Source organism: Ailuropoda melanoleuca, unplaced genomic scaffold, assembly GCF_002007445.2.
Source record: "Ailuropoda melanoleuca isolate Jingjing unplaced genomic scaffold, ASM200744v2 unplaced-scaffold1986, whole genome shotgun sequence".
NCBI classification, from domain to species: domain Eukaryota; kingdom Metazoa; phylum Chordata; class Mammalia; order Carnivora; family Ursidae; genus Ailuropoda; species Ailuropoda melanoleuca.
Genome location: NW_023189236.1, coordinates 1 through 19,249, shown reverse-complemented (window position 1 = coordinate 19,249; position 19,249 = coordinate 1). Strand labels below are relative to the sequence as shown.

The window sequence follows — 19,249 nt, the reverse complement described above, 5'->3', positions numbered from 1 at the left end:
GAAGAGGAAATATCTCAATAATCTAAGTTCTTACCACAATACCTAGGAAAATAAGAGCAAAGTGAATTAAAGGAGAAAGAAAGAAATTGTAACGGTAAGAACACCCAGGTGGCCATTCTGTTGGCCGCTGTGAGTGGACAGAATGGACCCGAGCCCCCTGGAAGGGCAGGGCTGGTCTGTAGCATCAGAGTTGGTTCTGTGGGTGGGATGGGAAAGAGAAAGATGGGGGTGACAATGCGGGCCCTAGTGTGTTCTCTTCCTCAGAGGGGTCACAGGCAGATGTAGGAACCCTCAGATGTTGGATTCTCCCCGGGAAAATCTTCAGGCCCCACTTGTCCCTTGGGTGGAAGGTCTGCTCTGCTGGGAAGGGCAGGCAGATGGCAAAGGATTCTGACACCAGGCACAGGGCTCAGCAAGGAGGAGCTGGGAGAACAGCCCAGGGATCTGCTGAGCCCTGCTGCCTAGGGGGTCAGCTGGGACTTGGGAAACAGGAGGCTGTGCTCAGTGGTGCTCCAGTCTGGGTGATGGGTGTGTTTCCAAGGTCAGGCACCAAGGGTCAGAAGTTAATCATGAAACATGTCTTCCTTATTGTATACAAGAGAGGGGCCTGACTCTCAGGGGTCAGGAGGTTTCCCAAGAGGCTGGAGCAGACTCCCAGCCTCCCTGAGGCCACCCTCTGGGGGCAGCAATCAGCCATGCAGGGAGCTATTGTTGATGTGACAACAAGTAACATCCAGACATGCTGAAAGAGTTTACGATTCACATGAGAGCAGAATCGGGTTGCCCCTGTGATAGCGTTCTGCCTCATTGCATCTTTCTTCTGTAGAACAGAAATAGGCAGCCTCTCCAGCAGTCCCTCAATGCCTCCTCCCTGCTCAACTCGATGAGACACTGTCTGTGGTGCTGATGACCCACAGCTGTTCCCAGGTCTTGGAAGCCATGATGTTCCAGTTGTGTCTACTTTTTCTCCATTCTTAACAAGGAGCATTATGAACAAGGAAGAGGTAGAGAGGGCTGCAGGGAGTGTGGACTGGCCTCTGTCTCCATCGCTCAGGGCAGGGGGTGCTGTGGACATCACTGCAGGAAGTGATCCACAGTCAGATGACTAATTCCAGGCTGCCCACCAGCAATTTATAGAGAAGGCTGGTGAAGAGCCCAACCCTTGGTCAATGTCTCTGAATATCCTCAGGGCCTAGAGCTGGTTCTCTGGATCCGACTTCAGCTCCTGACCCTTTAGAGTCCTGGGTCTCAGGGGGCCCCAGGCACTTGGGAAACTAAGAAGCCATCTCTGCTTTGTGGTTAATCTTGCAGTAAATGTTTGCGTCGGGCTGTTGTAATTCCTGTAAAAGAAGAAGAGGCCTCTGAGCTCCTGTCACCTTCTTAGAACATATCTGGGTGACTTAAAGGTTCTAGACTTACCTGGGCTGCTCTCTGGGAGCCTGGCTGTGTCCCACAGGTTTCTATCCCAGGCCCCTCCTTTCTCCCACTACCCCCTGTTCCCTCTTTGCTCTGCTGTTTTCTGAATCTGAAAGCACAGCCAGGGGCAGGCTGGGGGAGATCTCCATCTCCCATGGGCTTCAGGGACCAGAGCAGTCATTGCCCACACTCACCTGGTAGATAGGAATGGCTGTGGTAGGGCTGGGCAGGGAGTCCTAAACAGGAGAGAATGGGTGTTGGTAGACGGAGAGGGAGGGTCATTTCTCTACAGGAGTGGCCAGTTCTGCCTCTTAAACTGCCTTCTCCAAGCCCATTGACCCATACCCCAGTCCCCGACCACTGCCCACTGCATCTCCTGCCCCTTCATGGTAGCCCAGGAACCCTGGTGATGCTCCCAGTAGCCACTCTGCCCCTGGTGGACTCCAGGGTTCTCCTTTGGCCAGCTAAGGGGAGCAGGGACAACTCAGGACATGGTAGGGGGTGGTCCTGTTTCTGAAGAGGGTCCAGTCCTGGCCCGAAAAGGGCTTGCCTTGTCCTGGCTACACTGGGGGAATCAGGGTCTGCCCTGGGGTGCTGAATTGGTTGGTTACCCTGCCTTGAGCCTGAACAGCCTGGACCCAGTGGAAAGAGTGGTGGAGGGGGAGGGCTTACCGGGGATGTGGAGCTATTGGCCGGACCATGGCCTGGGAAAGAGACAGGTGTTAGCACCAGGGCTGTGAAGAAGATTGGGCCCACCCTCCCAGGAGGGTCAGGTCCGCAGCTCTCAGAGAACTAGGGAAGAAGGAGCACATCCCAGGGAGAGACTCACTGGCCATTTAGGGGACCATGAGCTTAAGCTGCTGACCTATGACCTAGATTCCAGAGGTCAGTGTGTATAGTCATTTGGGCTGCCCTGTGCTGAAGCCACAGAGAAAGGGTCAGAGGCCCCAGGGTGTTGACATCCAGGTGTGGACAATGTGGGGCAGAACTCCGGGGCTCCCAGTCCACCTGGGCTGAAGAGACACTNCGGGGGGGGGGGGGGTGGATGCCAAGCGCCAGAGCTCTCTGAAATCACGCCAGCCATTGGCCCTAGGAAAGATCAGGCTTATGTGTGAGGGGTGCAGGGAGAGGTCACAGCATTGGTATTAGAACAGGGGATAAGCAGGATCCTCATTCCAGGAAGGGGTTAGAGACCACCTCTCTCTACCAGTGCTGTTTAGCAGTAGAAGGGCCAAAGAGAGGGAATAAGGAAAGGCCTTGGGAACCCAGAGGGGAAGACCCTCAGGCTGATGGGCGTCTAGCAGAAAGTGTCATGCAAATGGATGGAGGACCCAGGAAAGGATTCAAACATGAGAGGTTGACTGAGTGGAAGGTTCAAGGCTATAGCTGCATGCAGAGGACACTTGGGGAGCCCTGGGTATGTTGGATTCCTGAATGTGTTGCCGCTGCTGTGGCCACACCCTCCCCTACTCAGGCCAGGAGATGCTGAAATGTGTCAGTGGCCTGTCCTCTTCTCCATCTGCCTGAACAAGAGGCATAAAGGACAACCCAGGTCCCCTACTTGGCTGAACCAAGGTTCTCTGGTCTCACACATCAGAGACTGTGGTTCCTGCATCTGCCACTTGGCGGATGACCCCATCTGCCCTGTCAGGCTCTTCCACTCTGCATTGCATGAGCCTGACAGGACCCCCCTCAGATCCTGTGGTTGCAAGCCCCCTCATAGGGCATGTGGACTTAAAGAAACCACGGGAGACACTGTTTACTGAGTATTTAGTCCTGTCAGCACTGCTGTAGCGTTGCCAAGTGAACCAGGACAACCCTGAGGGACTGTTGCCTAATTGTCCCTAATTTATAACTGAGAAACATGTGAAGGAAGCACCCCGGTCAGCAGCTAGTGAGGAAGGAGCCAGAGGGAATGAGAGGGAAAATCCAGGGGGCAGTTGGGAGGCCTGAAGTAGCCAGTCCAGAATCCTAGGTCAGGATGGCGTCCCCTCCTGGCTGGGAGTCAGCTGCAGTACAGAATCAGTGTGTGGGAAATCCCATCATACCTTCCAGTCCTTATGCGGAGCAGGAGACACCCCAGGACAACTGTCAGTGCCAGTCCGACCAGGACCCTGACTGCAATGCCAATGATGGAACCCATAGGGAGACCTGTGGTGCTTCTTCCTAAGTCAAATCTGGGGAATCCAGGAGGGGCCGTGGGTAAAGGGCCTGGTTAGAGAGGAAGAAAGGCCTTGAGGTCTGCCTGACATGTGTGCTATCACCCCAGTGTCCCATCCACTCGGCCACTGCACCATTCCTGTTCCTCACAGTGAAACCCCGGACTTACTTTAATGTTCACAATGTCACCCCACACCCCTGGGGACAGCACTGGTATCCTGTTTATTTTCCTCTCACATGATGCCTCTTCCCTTGAGTCTTCTCTTCCATCACCACTGATGGTCTTAGAGGGATGCCCTTCACTGTCCACTCTTCACTGATTAAAGAGAATAACATCAGCTGACTGCTTTCGAGCTTGGCTCTGTGCCAGGCACGTGGGAAATGCGTTACATCCACGAGGGGGCTGGCTGTGATCTCCACTTTGCAAAATGAGCATCTGAGTGTGTAAAGGGCTTCAGTAAATCAGTGGAGGTCACAGAGCTAGATCATGATCAGATAACACTTAAATCGAATTCCCCGATTACATTACAGCTTGGAAGAAAGACATTAATAACAAAAGAACAATAGCTGGTAAATGTCATTGAGCCTCAATCTGTGTATGATGCTGTCTCAGGAATCTATCTCATGAATTCATATTAACAACCCTCACAACAGCCCTGAGATCCAGCAGTTCTTTCCAGTTTTAGAGATGAGGAAACTGAGGTTCAGGAGTTTGAGCATCTTGCCCGAGGTCCAACAACTGGTACATATCAGAACCAAGATGCTAACAAGATTCGTCTAATTCTGGGGAATTTTATTTACACTGACCTAGAGGCTCTGAAGTAGGCTCCCACCTCTTGTAGGCCGGCATTCATTTCACCGTCCCTGCCAGTAAAATATATAGGGAGGATGGGGCAGGGGTTGAGGGTCACTCACATCCCACATCCAACCTGAAGGGGTCATTTTTGCTGCAACTGACCAGGTTGGAGACCTCACACTACAATTCCCTGCATCCTCCCTCCTGACAGGGTCTATGGTGAGGGTGCTGTTGTCCTGCAACAGCTTCAGCCTCTCCATGAGCTTTAGACTCTGGCCATTGAAGAACCAGTGGATGGAGACCCCAGGATTATTTGTGGAGCAGGTCAGGACCACAGAGTCCTTATGTTCTGTGACTATGGTATTGTTGGCCTGGACAAAGGGCTGAGCCACTGGCTCTGTGGAGAAACACAGGATGTGATAGAATGAGAATTGGCTTGTACTGGGGCCACATCCTTCCTCTGAGTTGGCAGCCTTTCCGAGGGTCCCAGCAAGCTCTGTAAATGTGCCTCAGAGGATATGGCCCTGCTGTCTGCAGAAGGCTGAGTGTCTTTGTTCAGGTGACGATTTGTAAGGAGAGGGCTGTACCTCCCCCTCTGACCCTCAGTCACTTGTCTGCTCTGCCTGGACATCTCTGTAGTATCAGCACCAGGAACCTCTTAGCCCACGTGGCCAGGAGCCTCATTATCAGGAGGAATTCTTTCCCATGGAGTTTTGTGTGATTTTCTTGAACTTTTGTGACTTTGAGAGATCAAGCCTCATTCCGTATATACCTTTCCAATATGTTGGGGAGGAAGACTCATACCCCTTGTACCTCCGTGTCCAAGGCAGCTTCATGTAAAGTAGGGAAGACATTTACACTGTTAAAATTTACTAGGGAATGGGAGCCGCCTGTCCTGTTTTCATTACCTTAGGAATCAAAGAGATTTCAATCTACAGGATTTCTCACTCTGAAGAAGACTCTTACTTCCATATCTGTGAATTGACACTCATGGTGAAATACTTCTGTAGAGAAGAGGTTTACTGTATACAGAATACTGACACCCTTACAAATAGAAGGAAACTATTGCAACATATTAAAGGCCTTCCATGAAATGCCCAGAGCCAGGATCATACTCCATGATGAAACACTGAAAACCTTTCTTCTAAGATCACATAGAAGATAAACATGCCACTCTCACGACCCGTATGCAACACAGTACAGAAGTCCAGTCCACAATAATTAGGAGGAAAAAACACAGAATACAATGAAATTGGAAAGAATAAGTACAATCATGTCTGCTTACAGACATGAAACTTTATGTACAACATCCTGAAGATTCCACAAAAAATTGCTGAACTAATAAACAATTTCAACAATTTTGCAGGCTACAAAGTTAACATACAAGTATCACTGTGTTCCTGGGGCACCTGGGTGGCTCAGTCGTTAAGCATCTACCTTTGGCCCAGGGCATGATCCCAGTGTCCTGGGATCAGTCCCCGCATTGGGCTCCCTCCTCTGCTGGGAGCCTACTTCTTCCTCTCCCACTCTTCCTGCTTGTATTCCCTCTCCCTCTGGCTATCTCTCTCTGTCAAATAAAAATATACAAAAAATCTTTAAAAAAAATCACTGCGGTCCTGACACTAACAGTGAAGTACCCAAAAAAGAAATTAGGAAAACAATTCTATTTGCAATTACATTAAAAAGAATAAAATACTTAGGAAAAATGAATCAAATACTTAGGAATTAATTAGTGAGCAACAGACTGTTTATGGGAATCAATAAAACATTGCTGAAAGAAATTACAGAGGACACAAATAAATGGAAAGACATCCCATGTTCATGGATGATGAGACTTAATATTGTTAAGATGACAGTGTTACCCAAGGAGATTGACGGATTCAATGTAATTCCTATCAAATATTTTTCTAAAAGATTTTATTTTTAAGTAATCTCTATACCCAAAATGGGGCTGAAACTCACAACATCGAGATCAGTAGTTGCATGACCCATTGACTGAGCCAGCCAGGTGCCTCCCTATGAAATTCTGAAGGAAATATTTTGCAGAAATAAGAATTTCCAAAAATTCACATGGAATCTCAGGGGCCTCAAATAGCCATACTTATTTTGAGAAAGAACAAAACGAGGACTCCCACTTCCTGACTGCAAAGCTACAGTAACCAAAATAACAGGGGTCTGGTATAAAGACAGAGATAGAGACCAATGGAATAGAATAAGCACCCCAGAAACAAACCCTGGCATACGTGGTCCAATGATTTTCTAGAAGGTTGTCATGATCATTCAATGGAGAAAAAAATCTATTCAACCAATGCTGTTGGGAATAGTGGATATCCATGCAAATGAATGAAGTTGGACTCGAATTACACCATGTACAAATGTAAAATAATGGATAATAATAATAATTAATGTAAAATAGATAAAAAATCTAAACATAAGAGTCAAATGTAAAAGTCTTAGAAGAAAACATAAAGTAAAAACTTACTGAAACTGAAGATCCCAATGGAGTTTCATACATATGACACCCAAAGCAGAGATAAGAAAAGAAAAAGTAGATGGATTGGATGCATCAAAGTGGAAAACTTCTGCACATCACAAGATACAATCCGGAGAGTGGTGGCACTGTTCATTTGGAATGACAGGATATAGGGATGAAATGCACAGCATAGGAAATACAGTCAATGGTATTTTCATGGGGCTGCATGGTGACAAATGGGAGCTATATTGTGTTGAGGAGAGCATAACGCATAGAGTTGTCCAATCATATGTTGTACCTGTGAAACTATGTCACACTGTGTGTCAACTAAACTTCACTAAGGGAAAAAAAAGTTCAGCAACCCATGGATTGGAAGGAAACACTTGCAAATCATATCTGGTAAGAGATTAATATCTGAATTATATAAAGGACATCTGCAATTCAACAACAAAAAGTAACTTGATCCTGAGGATGCTTCTTTCCTCCCTATTTGCAAAGCCCACTTCTATGCATGGGGTTTTCTGGAGCTGAGAAAACTCCCTCCCACATTCCAGGCTGAACCCAAGCTCTGGCATGAGAAATCAGATAGCAAAGGGACGAAGGGTCTGCTGACACGTAAAGGGAGAGTTCGGGGAGGGATTAGGAATTTATTTGTGGGAAATAACTTCTTTTCTGAAAGCCAGACAGACCTTCACCAGAGCATCAGTGCAGACGCTCCAGGGATCCACTTACCGGAGACTGTGATAGTCTGGACTGTGGTCTTATTGAGGTGAGTGCCAGAGTTAGAGGCGATGCAGGTATAGGCTCCACTATCATTCGCAGTGAGGTTGGGGATAAAGAGCTCCTGTGTGGACGGCTGGGGCCTCCCATTGATAAGCCAAGAGTACCGTGCGGGTGGGTTAGAGGCTGCGTGGCAGGAGAGCCTGAGGCTGGCCCCTGGACGGTACTGAGAGTCTGAGGGGGAAATGGTGGGGGCGTCCGGGCCATCTGGAGCAAACAGAATAAAGCCACAGGTGATGTAATCCGAGGGAAGGGGAAACTCCTGGTCTGTATTAGGGAGACAGCATCCCTCTGAGCTGGGTCCCAACCTTGAGAAAGTTTCAACCAGAATCCACATGTGTTCACTGAGCCTGGGTCGAAGACAGTCACCTGTGTCCCTTCACAGGCTGCTGACCCTCTCAGGGAGGATCAGCCGGTCCCCTCCTCATCTTGACTTAGGCTGGGTCGGCCCAGGTTTGCCTGGGAGAAGAAGCCATGGCCAGACTGGGGGTCCATCTGAGAGTCATGGACTCGGACCCCAGAAGGATGGATGTGGCCTGGCCTCTGGCAGTGTGCATTTGGGCTGGCAGCACGGGCCAGGTAGGAAGGGAAGTTACTCACAGAGAACATTTAGGGTGAATGGGTCACTACGACCGGCACTTACTGGATTCCGGGTCTCACACTCAGGGTCCTGTGTCATTTCTTGTGACACGGTGTATAGTGAGAGTCCTGTTGTCCAGGGACAGCTCCAGCCTGGCGCTGGCCAGGAGGCTCTTACTGTTTACTGACCACAGGTAGCTTGTGCTCTGAGTCTGAGGTTCACACGTTAATACTACAGAATCCGCATTCTCCACAGGGTGGGAGTTGTTGCTTGTGATGCTGGGTTTGGGTAACTCCGCTGTGCAGACAACAGAAAGAACATTGCCCTGGATGGTACCTGTGATCCCTTCACAAGCATCTTGAATCAGAGTTGGCATCTCTCAGCTCTCAGCCAACCTGAGTCCTTCAAAGCATAAGGCAGGTCTGTGTATCTCAAGAAAAACGCATGAGGATCTGAGCCTCAGAGAAAGTAAAGCCCCTGCTCTGTGTGTCTGATGGCACAGGCTTCTCCAATGTCAATTACAGAGCAGCACTGGGTCGTGGAAGACACAGGACAGAGTCAGAGACAGCCCCGGACCTCTCCTGGCCCTTCACTGACCTGACAGCCCAGCCTGGGGATGGGGTCTGAACAGAAATGACACCCAGGGACACCAGGAACAAGCCTGCAGGTCAGTTCAGTACTCAGATCCCAGGCCCTGCAGGGGGCAGCTCTGCCTGCTGTTTGATAATGATGACATGAGGCAGGGGCCCCATCCATGGCAGGGCTGAGTCCAATGACCAAGCAGAGAGCGAGGGGATGAGCAGGAATCAGGGGTGGTGAGGGATGAATGACCCATCATCTCTTCAGAGAGGCGTCCTGGGTGCAGCATCCTGGGAGCTCTGGCCACACAGGCTCCCTGCCCACAGCTGGAGAGACACCCACACCGCTCACTCCTTCCCTCCTAAACAAAAGCAACTGAGTTTGTTACACGTGGACCCTGGACTGGTTTCAGGTGCAGAGTCGGCAGGAGAAGGCAAGTCCTTTCCCTGACACCCAGTGGGACCAACAGCAACACATCAGGAAATAATCCGATCTCAAGTGCAGCCCAGGGAGGGGAGGATCGCCACCTGAGGGGCGGCCGGGTCATTCTGCCTCTGATTGCTCATGCAGGTCACATGGTTGTCGAGTAAACATGGAGTGAGCCTCCATTTGCTCTCAANGGAGTGAGCCTCCATTTGCTCTCACTGCCCACACCTGCATCCCTCCCTCTGATGGAGGAGAGGAAGGGGCTGTGTCTGCACACAGAACCCGGGAACTCTGATCTGCTGTCATCAGTCTGTGTGACCCTGAGTCAGTGACTGTGTCTCCCCGTGCCTCAGTTTCTCCTTAATGCAGTAGGAATAATGATAAGTGATCTCTACTTGCCGTCCCCGTGAATTAACCTTTAAATGAACCCAAATCCCTGACCTCAATCTGGTCTGTAGCAGCTGGCCAATCATATGGCATCGTGACTGCTCGTCTGCACAAGCAAGACCCCTGGGCCTGATTCTTGGTGGAGGAGAAGCTCCCAGGAGCCTCTCTCGGCTTGTTTCTCCCTGGGGTTGCTGACCTTCCTCTGCCGTCCCCCAAGTCCCCCACAGCACTTGGCTAATGGACTGGGGACTTTTACGTGCTGTCCATGCTGAGTCTCAGGTGAAGGACCAGGCTCTGCCCTCCCCAGATGTGGCCTTGAGACTGAGCACTGGCTGCTGAGCAGCTCGGGCAGCCAGGAAATGGTTGCTCCCAGTCAGGTCTGTCCAGGAGCCTAACCCCATCCTGGCACAGACCCCCAGGCTCACTAGGATCAGCAGCCCCAAGGCAGTGGTCTGGGCAGGGGCTTTCTGGGCTGAGCTCTGGGGAGGATCCCAGGGCCCCTCAGGCCTGGTCCTGACTGGGTCCTGCAGGGTCTTTCTCAGATGATCCCAGAGACTGGATCCTGGGAAAGGAATTCTGACCCTAGGAAGTTTGTCTCCACTGTGTGTGTCCCGCAGGAAATGTCAAACCCCCTCTCGGGACATAATGCTGAGGGGGATGGAGGCCCAGTCCAGGCCTGTGAGTCCCGTGTGTGTAACGTAGAATTCACCCCACCCAACACCAGAGGTGAGAGAGGAATTACTCACGGAATACGCGGATTTGTCCTGTTCCTTGTTCCACTTGAGTATTTGTCCTCACGATTTGTAGGGTGTAGTTTCCTGTGTCGTTCAGGGTGACTCTCCGGAGCAGCGGGGATCCATTGGGGTATATTGTCTCTCTGCCGCTGTGTGCAGGCCCTGGGGTAGTTACTTGTGTGTCTACTACATATGATAGAATTTGACGGCTGGGCGCTATACTTGCCCCTCTAAACCAGCTAAGACCTACAAGATCCCCAGGCAGCCTGTGGACTCGCAGAAGAACGTCCTTCCCTTCGGCAGCATTGGGCGGCACCGATTCCACAGTGACTTGGGCAGTGGTGGGTGGGTTCCAGAAGGTTAAGAGTGAGACTAGGAGGGAAGAGGGGAGACGGATCAGTATTTGGACCGGTGTGTCGGGAGGGAAAGCTGGGGCCCTGGAGACAGAGCAGGTGTTAATCCCCCAGCCTCGGGGCGTGTGTGTGTGCGTGTGTGCGGGTATCTGTGTGTGAGTGTGTCTCCTGCAAGGTCAGCGGCATGACCACACTACTTCAGCGCCTCTGAACTTAATTTCCTGACAATCGAACACCCTTCCTCACGTCTGTCGCTCACTCCCTCCCTGACCTCGGATACCTGCTCACACTCAGGGGGTCCTGTGGAGAGACCTACCCTGACCACCTCCTCCAAAGACTCTCTGTCTTCACATTCTGAGCTTTCCCTGCTCTGTTCCCTTCCTGGTGCTTGTCAGTACCTGACATCACATTCTAGATGTCTCTGCGTTTCTGTCTTCCTCCCCATAAAAGTGAGCTTGGGGAGGGCAGGGACTTGTCTGAATTGTGCTGTACCCCAGTGGCGGGGCAGGTGCAAACACCCGGGGCTGAATGAATGTGTCCCCAGTATCTTCTGGTCAGCGTTTGTCTATCAAGTTCTCTAGTCTGTGGGAAAGGGTAGCGATTAGGGTCCTGGGTTGTTGTTATCATCCATTTTAAAATTCACACCTCAGTTATGAGTAATTGGGGAAACAGCCCTTCCCTCACCACTTCCTGATCAGGCATTTTTCTTTTGCTGAGCCGGCTCCCCAGTCCAGCCCTGCTCTCCTGTCCCCTCTCAGAGCCCTGTCCTCTGGGGGAGACCCCAGCCATCCTCTCTCCCCCATCCTCCCACCCCCTCCCAGGGATCATCCCTCTCACCTGCCAGCAGGAGGTCCTGCCAGGGGACATGTCCTCGTTGGGGTGGGGCTGAGGGGAACTCCATGGTGCCTGCTGCCCACTCTGTCCCTCCCTCTGTGAGAAGAGCTTCTGCTCCAGAAACATGTGGATACTGCTGTCTGGTCTTGAAGGTCTGGATTCCTGCCTCCCTCTATGCTGAGTGGCCTTTGTGGGCAGGAGTTCAGGGTGGTGTCACGTGGGCCAGGGGCGGGGTCCCTGCCAGGTCCCCTCCCCCTGCTTCCATCCTTCCCAACTCCCTTGTCCCCTTCTTCCCATTTCATTTTTGTTTACACTGCAGTTCCCTGGGACCTGCTGAGGCCTCCCCCTCTTCAGCTGTGATTTCCCACCATATGCGAGAGCACACACACCCTTGTTTGGACAAGCACAAGCCTGTGACATTGGGGTCCGGTGACCCCCACAGCTCGGGGGCACAGTGCAGGGTGAGCGCCCCCACAGCCCTCTCTCCTCCCCGCGTGGCTTTCCCTTCAGAGCAGGAGGCTGGGGGCTGCCTCAGGAATGCTCATCGCAGAGGTGTCACACCCACTGTGCGCTGGAGTCACCTGTGGAACTTTATCAAGACTGTGAACGCCCAGGTGACACCTAGAAATGCTGCTTCAGCAGATGCCCAGCCAGACGGAGACCCCATGATGTGGGGGTGGGGCCTCCTCTCCCTCTCCTGTGCCCATGGAGGGTCTATGGATCCTGTGAAAATGCAGATTCTGACTCAGCGGGTGTGGTGTGGACCCCAGAGTCAGCCTCTAACAAGCTCCCAGGTGATGCTGGTCATCCCGGCCCGGGGAGCACACTCTGAATAGCCAGACTGAGGGGGACCCAGTTCCCTTAGAGGATGGCCCTTCTCCCTACCCCCAGGTGGCCTCTGCTGTGTCCTGGCCTTGAGTCTGTGGGCACCACACACAGAACCCCACAGTCCCCAAATGAGGTCTTTTTGACCAATTAAGCTTACTTACTTGGTATGTTAAGTTACCTGGAAAGCAGGTCAAGTGAATAATGATAAGCCTTCGTGATGTTATCCGGGCAAATGCTATAACTGTTTCTAAAGATGATATGCAATTCCTAAAGTTTTAATATGCTTTGGTCATAAGGTCATCACTTAATACTGAAATTATTAAAATGTTCTAAGTCACAAAAATAATTAAATTTCCTTGTCAATTGAATTTCAGTGTTTTGTCATTTACAAAATGAGTTCCCTCTTCAGGAAGATTCATGAAAAGGACTTTTGGAAGAAGTACATGTTTTTGATATTTTTAAAATCCTAAACTAAAATGGGTAAGAATTTCCAGAACTAACTAAAAGCTGCATTGAAACGAAACAAGAGTTAGTCACATGGGACTAAATAAACTAAGAAAATGGTTACAGTTTTGGGATTCTTGTTTAAAACCTTGGTGGTTGTCTAATACTTGGTCTTCCACACTAAGAAAACTTTCTCTTGGGGCGCCTGGGTGGCACAGCGGTTAAGTGTCTGCCTTCGGCTCAGGGCGTGATCCCGGCGTTGTGGGAACGAGCCCCACATTGGGCTCTTCTGCTATGAGCCTGCTTCTTCCTCTCCCACTCCCCCTGCTTGTGTTCCCTCTCTTGCTGGCTGTCTCTACTCTGTCGAATAAATAAATAAAAATCTTTAAAAAATGTTTTAAAGAAAACTTTCTCTTAAGATCATGATAACTCACAGAAATGCAGTCAAGTGTGCATTTGTAAACAAACGGAGGCATTTGACTTTTCCCTCTACTTGAGCCCTCTGAAATTCAAAAGGTCTCAGTAAGTGTTCTTTCTTCCCTTCCAACTATACTCATTTGCATGAGTTCAGTAAGAATCTGTTCTCCTTGTAACAGGACACCATTGAAAACATTGGTGATTTTACCAAGCCTTTGACTGGAATGTCCTATTTGAAAAAGACATGCATAGAGTTGGCTATGACCAGACAGTTTTCAGACACTGAGGCTGACTTTATGAAACTTGGAGACACAAACCCCTTGGAAATGTTGGCCTCACACCTTGTTGTAAACAAGGTTCTGGGTTCTGGGCAGCCTCACCAGGTGAGTAAAGACTGTCACTTCCTGGCAGGTGCAGGAATCTCAGATACTCTGGGACCTCTTGAAGAGGAATTCACTCACCCCGATGTATTGCAGCCATGTCTAATGGTAAATACCTGGCTTGGTTTTTGGCCTGGAGAGGCTACTAAAAGTTCAGGCTTCGAGATTCCTTGGAAAAATTCCCCCAAAGCCAAATTTAAAAGATCTACATGGCCTTGGGGCGCCTGGGTGGCACAGCGGTTAAGCGTCTGCCTTCGGCTCAGGGCGTGATCCTGGCGTTATGGGATCGAGTCCCACATCAGGCTCTTCTGCTATGAGCCTGCTTCTTCCTCTCCCACTCCCCCTGCTTGTGTTCCTTCTCTCTCTGGCTGTCTCTATCTCTGTCAAATAAATAAATAAAATCTTAAAAAAAAAAAAAAGATCTACATGGCCAATTGCTATTCCTGCTGGGCTTATGTCAATAATTAAAACTAGTTTATTAAGATTGCACTTGATTTGCAAATACACTAGTCTTGATTTGGCTGTTTCTGAAAATGAGGGTTATGATAGAGAGAAATGCTGTTCCAGTAACCCACATATGCGGATGTTAAATCCTAATTCTGATTGTCTTTGAATGTTGTTTGCCTCAGCTAGACAACTTGAGATGAACTTCAGAGAAGCTAATACGATAGCTTTGGCTGCCTCTTTGGTGGGACTCTGGAGACTTAGGCTAGGACTACAACATGAAATAAGCAAACAGCATGTTTAACCCGCAGGACTCTAAATAATAGTTTCTGGGCGCTAGACACACATAACCAAAAATCAAGTGAAGTCGGAGTGGGACTTCTCAAAACTTGGCCGCTATTGATTATGTGCTATTCCCACACCACTTAGGATGCAAGAAGTTTCCTCACACATGTTGTTTCAATATTGCAGGTAACTCACAAAGTGTCCCACTTAGTAGGGGACATTGGCGATCAGTTCAAAGAGATCAAAAGATCCAGTGGTCTGTTTGATAAAGTTGATAATTAGGAATCTTATCTAAGAGATATGATCACAGTTTTAAGCTTAGTATTTGTTTTTGCTTTTTCTTTGGCATGTGTTGATGCACGTATCATCTGCTGTCCTTCATGACCCCGGAGCCATACCTCGGGTCCTGAGACCGACCCGTGGATGGATTCTGACTGCCACACAGCCCACCGCCCCATTTCAGCAGGAAGCAAGTCATCGTCCCATTCCCTAAGGGCAGTTAGGGTTACTCTTCGAGGGGGAGGAAGGAGTAAGGATAGGGTTATGTTACAGATGGGGAAAGAGGCTCTGAGACTATTCCTGGCAGGCAGAAGCACTAAGGCAGAGTGAACAAGGGATAAGGAAACTGGCCTGTGAAGGTCTGGAGTATTTTTCTTTGGCCGCTGCAGTGTATCACAGAAAAGTTCTGTGGAACTCACTGATAAAACCTCTCATTTGGAACTGTTTTTCTCTTCCCTTAAATATTTTTGCCAGGAAAATTTCAAAGATATACAAAGAGAATTTGTATACAAAGACAAGTGGACTCTACTTCATTATACGAGAGAGAATGGTACCCATGTACCCATCACCAGCTCAAAGTATCAGCTCATGGCCAATCTTGCTGTATCTGTCTCCCTCCTACTCCTTCACCCACTGGATTAAAAATTACAGATCATGTAAAATTCTTTGCAAACACTTTTGTGTCTACTTCCAAAACACAGGGCCCCACCCTCCAATGAAAAAAATATCTAACTTAGAGAAAAGTTGCAAGACTGTGAGATGGAACTCTCATGGAACTCTCATGCTTATTTACCAATGCCACATTGTATTCTATCTGTAGAGAGGTAAATAAATGCATGTGCACGCACACAAATTGTTTTCATTATATATATATTTACATATACATGAATTTTTTATTAATCAATTGAAAGCTATAGGAATCACCCTAACTACTTCAGCCCCTACCTCATTAGAACCAGGATTTTCTCCTATATATCCCCAGTACGATGTTCAAGCCCCCCCAATGTGATATTAGTACAACAAAACAATCTAATACGAAGTCCGTATTCACTTCCTATTACTGCTGTAACCAATTACCACAAAGACGGTGGCTTAGAAGCAACAGACATTTACTATCTTACAGTTCTGGAGGTCAGAAGTCCAACATGTGATACTGAGCTAAAATAAAGATATTGGCGGGGCCACGTTCCTTTCTGGAGGTTCTAGGGCTGGATAAATTTTCTTGCCTTCTCCTGTTTCTCGAGTCTCCAGAAAATCCCTGACTTGTGGTCCCTTGGCGCTCAGTGGGGAGTGTGCTTGAAGGTTCTGTCCCTCCCTCCCCCTCTGACTCTCTCCCCAATTGCAACTGTGCCCTCTCTCCCTCCCTCTGTCTCAGATAAATAAATAAATATTTTTAAAAGGAAGAATCTAACATTGGTGCCACTGGATACCAGAAGTAAGAAAAAAGTACTGAAGAAATAATGGTCCAAGAAGCTGAGTGAACCCCAAGCAAGATAAGCAGTCATGCTAAGAAACATGGCAAACTTCAGCAAACTAAAGACAAGAGAAAAAAAAAAAACCCATGAAGAACAGCCAGAGAAATAAGCCATTGCATATGAAGGAACACTGATTTAGTGACCCTAGGTTTGTATGTGACAGCAGGGAGGCCAGAAGGAAGTGGCAGGTTTTTCAAGTCGACTACAGATCCTGTATCGGCAGAATGATCTTCAGGAGGAAAGGGGAACTAAGGAAATTGTCTGATGAAGGAAGAATATGGAATTGGCTGCCAGCTGACCTACTACTAAAGAATAGCCAAGGGAAAGATGTCCCGTTCATCCTTCTCTGTGGCTTCTGGGTGCTGTCATATCTGAAAGCTAACCGGATTTACTTTGTTTTGAAGAAAACTCTGCCCCCAGTGTGGGTCTTGAAATCACAACCAAGAGGTCAAGAGTCACATGCTCCACCGACTGAACCAGCCAGGAGACCCTAACCAAATTTAAAATAATTGAAATCAGAGTCTGTTCTCTGAAAATAGTAATCAAACTAGAATTCAGCAATAGAAAGACAACAGACATCTCCAAAACTTTTGTAAAGCAAGCTACATATTTGTAAATAATCTATGGTTCAAGAAGGATATCTCGAAGGAATTTTAAAAATACACAGATTTAGGGGGCGCCTGGGTGGCACAGCGGTTAAGCGTCTGCCTTCGGCTCAGGGTGTGATCCCGGCGTTATGGGATCGAGCCCCACATCAGGCTCTTCTGCTATGAGCCTGCTTCTTCCTCTCCCACTCCCCCTGCTTGTGTTCCTTCTCTCGCTGGCTGTCTCTATCTCTGTCAAATAAATAAATAAAATCTTTAAAAAAAAATACAGAGATTGAAAAAGATGTTTTACTTATTTATTGAGAGTGATGGGGAGAGAGAGGAAGAGAGAGAGTCCAGGTGAGCACCAGCAGGTGGAGCAGAAGAGGGAGAGGGAGAAGCAGGCTCCCCGTTGAGCAGGGAGCCCAACACAGGGCTCCATCCCAGGACCCTGAGACCATGACCTGAGCCGAAGGCGGACGCTTAAGTGACTGACCCACCCAGGTGCCCCTTAAAATACACAGAATTAAATGAAAAATATTAAAAAGAAATCTCTCCCATTTGTGGGATGCAGCTTATGCTGTCCTGAGAGAGGAATTTGTAGCATGAAATGCTTACATGTAATGAAAGAGGAACTATCTCAAAGCAATAATCTAACTTCCTAACACAAGAACTAGAAAAGTTAGAGTAAAGTGAACCCAACTAAGAGCAGAAAGAAAGAAATAATAAGGATAAGAGCACCCAGGTGACCCTTCTGTTGGCCACTGTGAGTGGACAGGATGGACCTGAGACCCATGGAAGGGCAGGGCTGGTCGGTAGCATCAGAGTTGGTTCTGTGGGTGGGTTGTGGATGGGAAAGAGGATGATGGGGGTGACAGTGAGGGCCCTAGTGTGTTCTCTTCCTCAGAGGGGTCACAGGCAGATGTAGGAACCCTCAACCCTCAGATGTGGCATTCTACCCTGGGAGATCTTCAGGCCCCACTTGTCCCTTGGGTGGAAGGTCTGCTCTGCTGGGAAGAGCAGGCAGATGGCAAAGGACTCTGACACCAGGCACAGGGCTCAGCAAGGAGGAGATGAGAGAATAGCCCAGGGTTTTGCTGAGTTCTGCTGCCTGGGGGCTCAGCTGGGGCACGGGAAACAGGAGGCTGTGCTCAGGGGTGCTCCAGGCTGGGTGATGGGTGTGTTTCCAAGGTCAGGCACCAAGGGTCAGAAGTTAATCATGAAACATGCCGTCCTTATTGTAGACAAGAGAGGGTCCAGACACTCAGGGGCCAGGAGATTCCCCAAGAAGCTGGAGCACCTCCTAGCATCCCTGAGGCCACCCTCTGGGGCAGCAATCAGCCATGCAGAGAGCTGTAATCAATGTGCCAAGAAGTAATATCCGGACGTGTGCAAAGGGTTTACGATTCTCATGAGAGCAGAATCGGGTTGTCTGTGTGATAGCATTCTGCCTCACTGCATTTTTTTTCTGTAGAATAGAAATGGGCAGCCTCTCCCCCAGTCCCTCACTGCCTCCTCCCTGCTCCAATCCTGGGGGGAAGGGAGGCTGAGATACTGTCCATGGTGCTAATGAACTCCAGCTTTTCCCAGGGCTTTGAACCCTTAATCTCCTCTCTCCACACTTTCCATTCTTGACAAGGAGCATTAGGAACCAGTAAGAAGTGGAGAGGGTAGCAGGGAGTGTGGACTGGCCTCTGTCTCCATCACTCAGGGCAGGGAGGGTGTTGTGGACATCACCTCAGGAAGTGACTCCACAGTCAGATGACCAAGTCCAGGCTGCCCACCAGCAGTTTGTAGAGAAGGATGGTGATGACCCCGACCCTTGGTCCATGTCCCTGAATATCCTCACGGCCTAGAGCTGGTTCTCTGGTTCCGACTGTGGCTTCTCACTCCCTTAGAGTCCTGGGTCTCAGGGGACCCCAGGCACTTGGGAAACTAAGAAGCCATTTCTGCTTTGTGGTTAATCTTGCAGTAAATGTTTGCGTCGGGCTGTTGTAATTCCTGTAAAAGAAGAAGAGGCCTCTGAGCCCCTGTCACCTTCTTAGAACATATCTGGGTGACTTAAAGGTTCTAGACTCATCTGGGCTGCTCTCTGGGAGCCTGGCTGTGTCCCACAGGTTTCTGTCCCAGGCCCTTCCTTCCTCCCTCTATNCAGGCCCCTCCTTTCTCCCACTACCCCCTGTTCCCTCTTTGCTCTGCTGTTTTCTGAATCTGAAAGCACAGCCAGGGGCAGGCTGGGGGAGACCTTCAGTCCCCACGGGCTTCGAGGACCAGAGCAGTCATTGCCCTCACTCACCTGGTAGATAGGAATGGCTGTGGTAGGGCTGGGCAGGGAGTCCTAAACAGGAGAGAATGGGTGTTGGTAGATGGAGAGGGAGGGTCATTTCTCTACAGGAGTGACCAGTTCTGCCTCTTGAAGTGCCTTCTCCAAGACCATTGACCCATACCCCAGTCCCCGACCACTGCCCACTGCAACTCCTACCCCTTCATGGTAGCCCAGGAACCCTGGTGATGCTCCCAGTACCCACTCTGCCCCTGGTGGACTCCAGGGTTCTCCTTTGGCCGGCTCAGGAGAGCAGGGACAACTCAGAACAT

General features: G+C 49.4%; 1 protein-coding gene across 2 annotated transcripts; it reads right to left on the bottom strand.

Moving 5' to 3' along the window:
* Positions 1-563: 563 nt before the first annotated feature.
* On the bottom strand, positions 564-19,243 carry LOC100478889 (carcinoembryonic antigen-related cell adhesion molecule 5). 2 transcript variants are annotated; one of them, XM_034650379.1, is made up of 8 exons: positions 18,951-19,243; positions 18,392-18,655; positions 11,522-12,241; positions 10,344-10,703; positions 7,578-7,832; positions 2,089-2,120; positions 1,611-1,652; positions 564-1,340 (listed from the first exon to the last, which is right to left on the bottom strand). In XM_034650379.1, exons 3-8 carry the CDS (start codon positions 11,583-11,585, stop codon positions 1,275-1,277), a joined length of 819 nt encoding a protein of 272 aa, XP_034506270.1. In that variant the 5' UTR covers positions 11,586-12,241; positions 18,392-18,655; positions 18,951-19,243; the 3' UTR covers positions 564-1,274. The 2 variants fall into 2 exon arrangements, with proteins under 2 accessions (XP_034506270.1, XP_034506271.1); XM_034650380.1 differs by lacking the exon at positions 2,089-2,120.
* Between the last annotated feature and the right edge of the window lie 6 nt (positions 19,244-19,249).

Bases quoted from the DNA above. Each gene is read 5' to 3' on its own strand.
- LOC100478889 (XM_034650379.1), bottom strand. From the start codon at position 11,585: ATGGAGTTCCCCTCAGCCCCACCCCAACGAGGACATGTCCCCTGGCAG. The intron at 10,704-11,521 runs GTGAGAGGGATG...CTTCCCTCCTAG, and splicing joins GCAGGACCTCCTGCTGGCAG to TCTCACTCTTAACCTTCTGG. The intron at 1,653-2,088 runs GTAAGCCCTCCC...TCTCCTGTTTAG, and splicing joins CCAATAGCTCCACATCCCCG to GACTCCCTGCCCAGCCCTAC.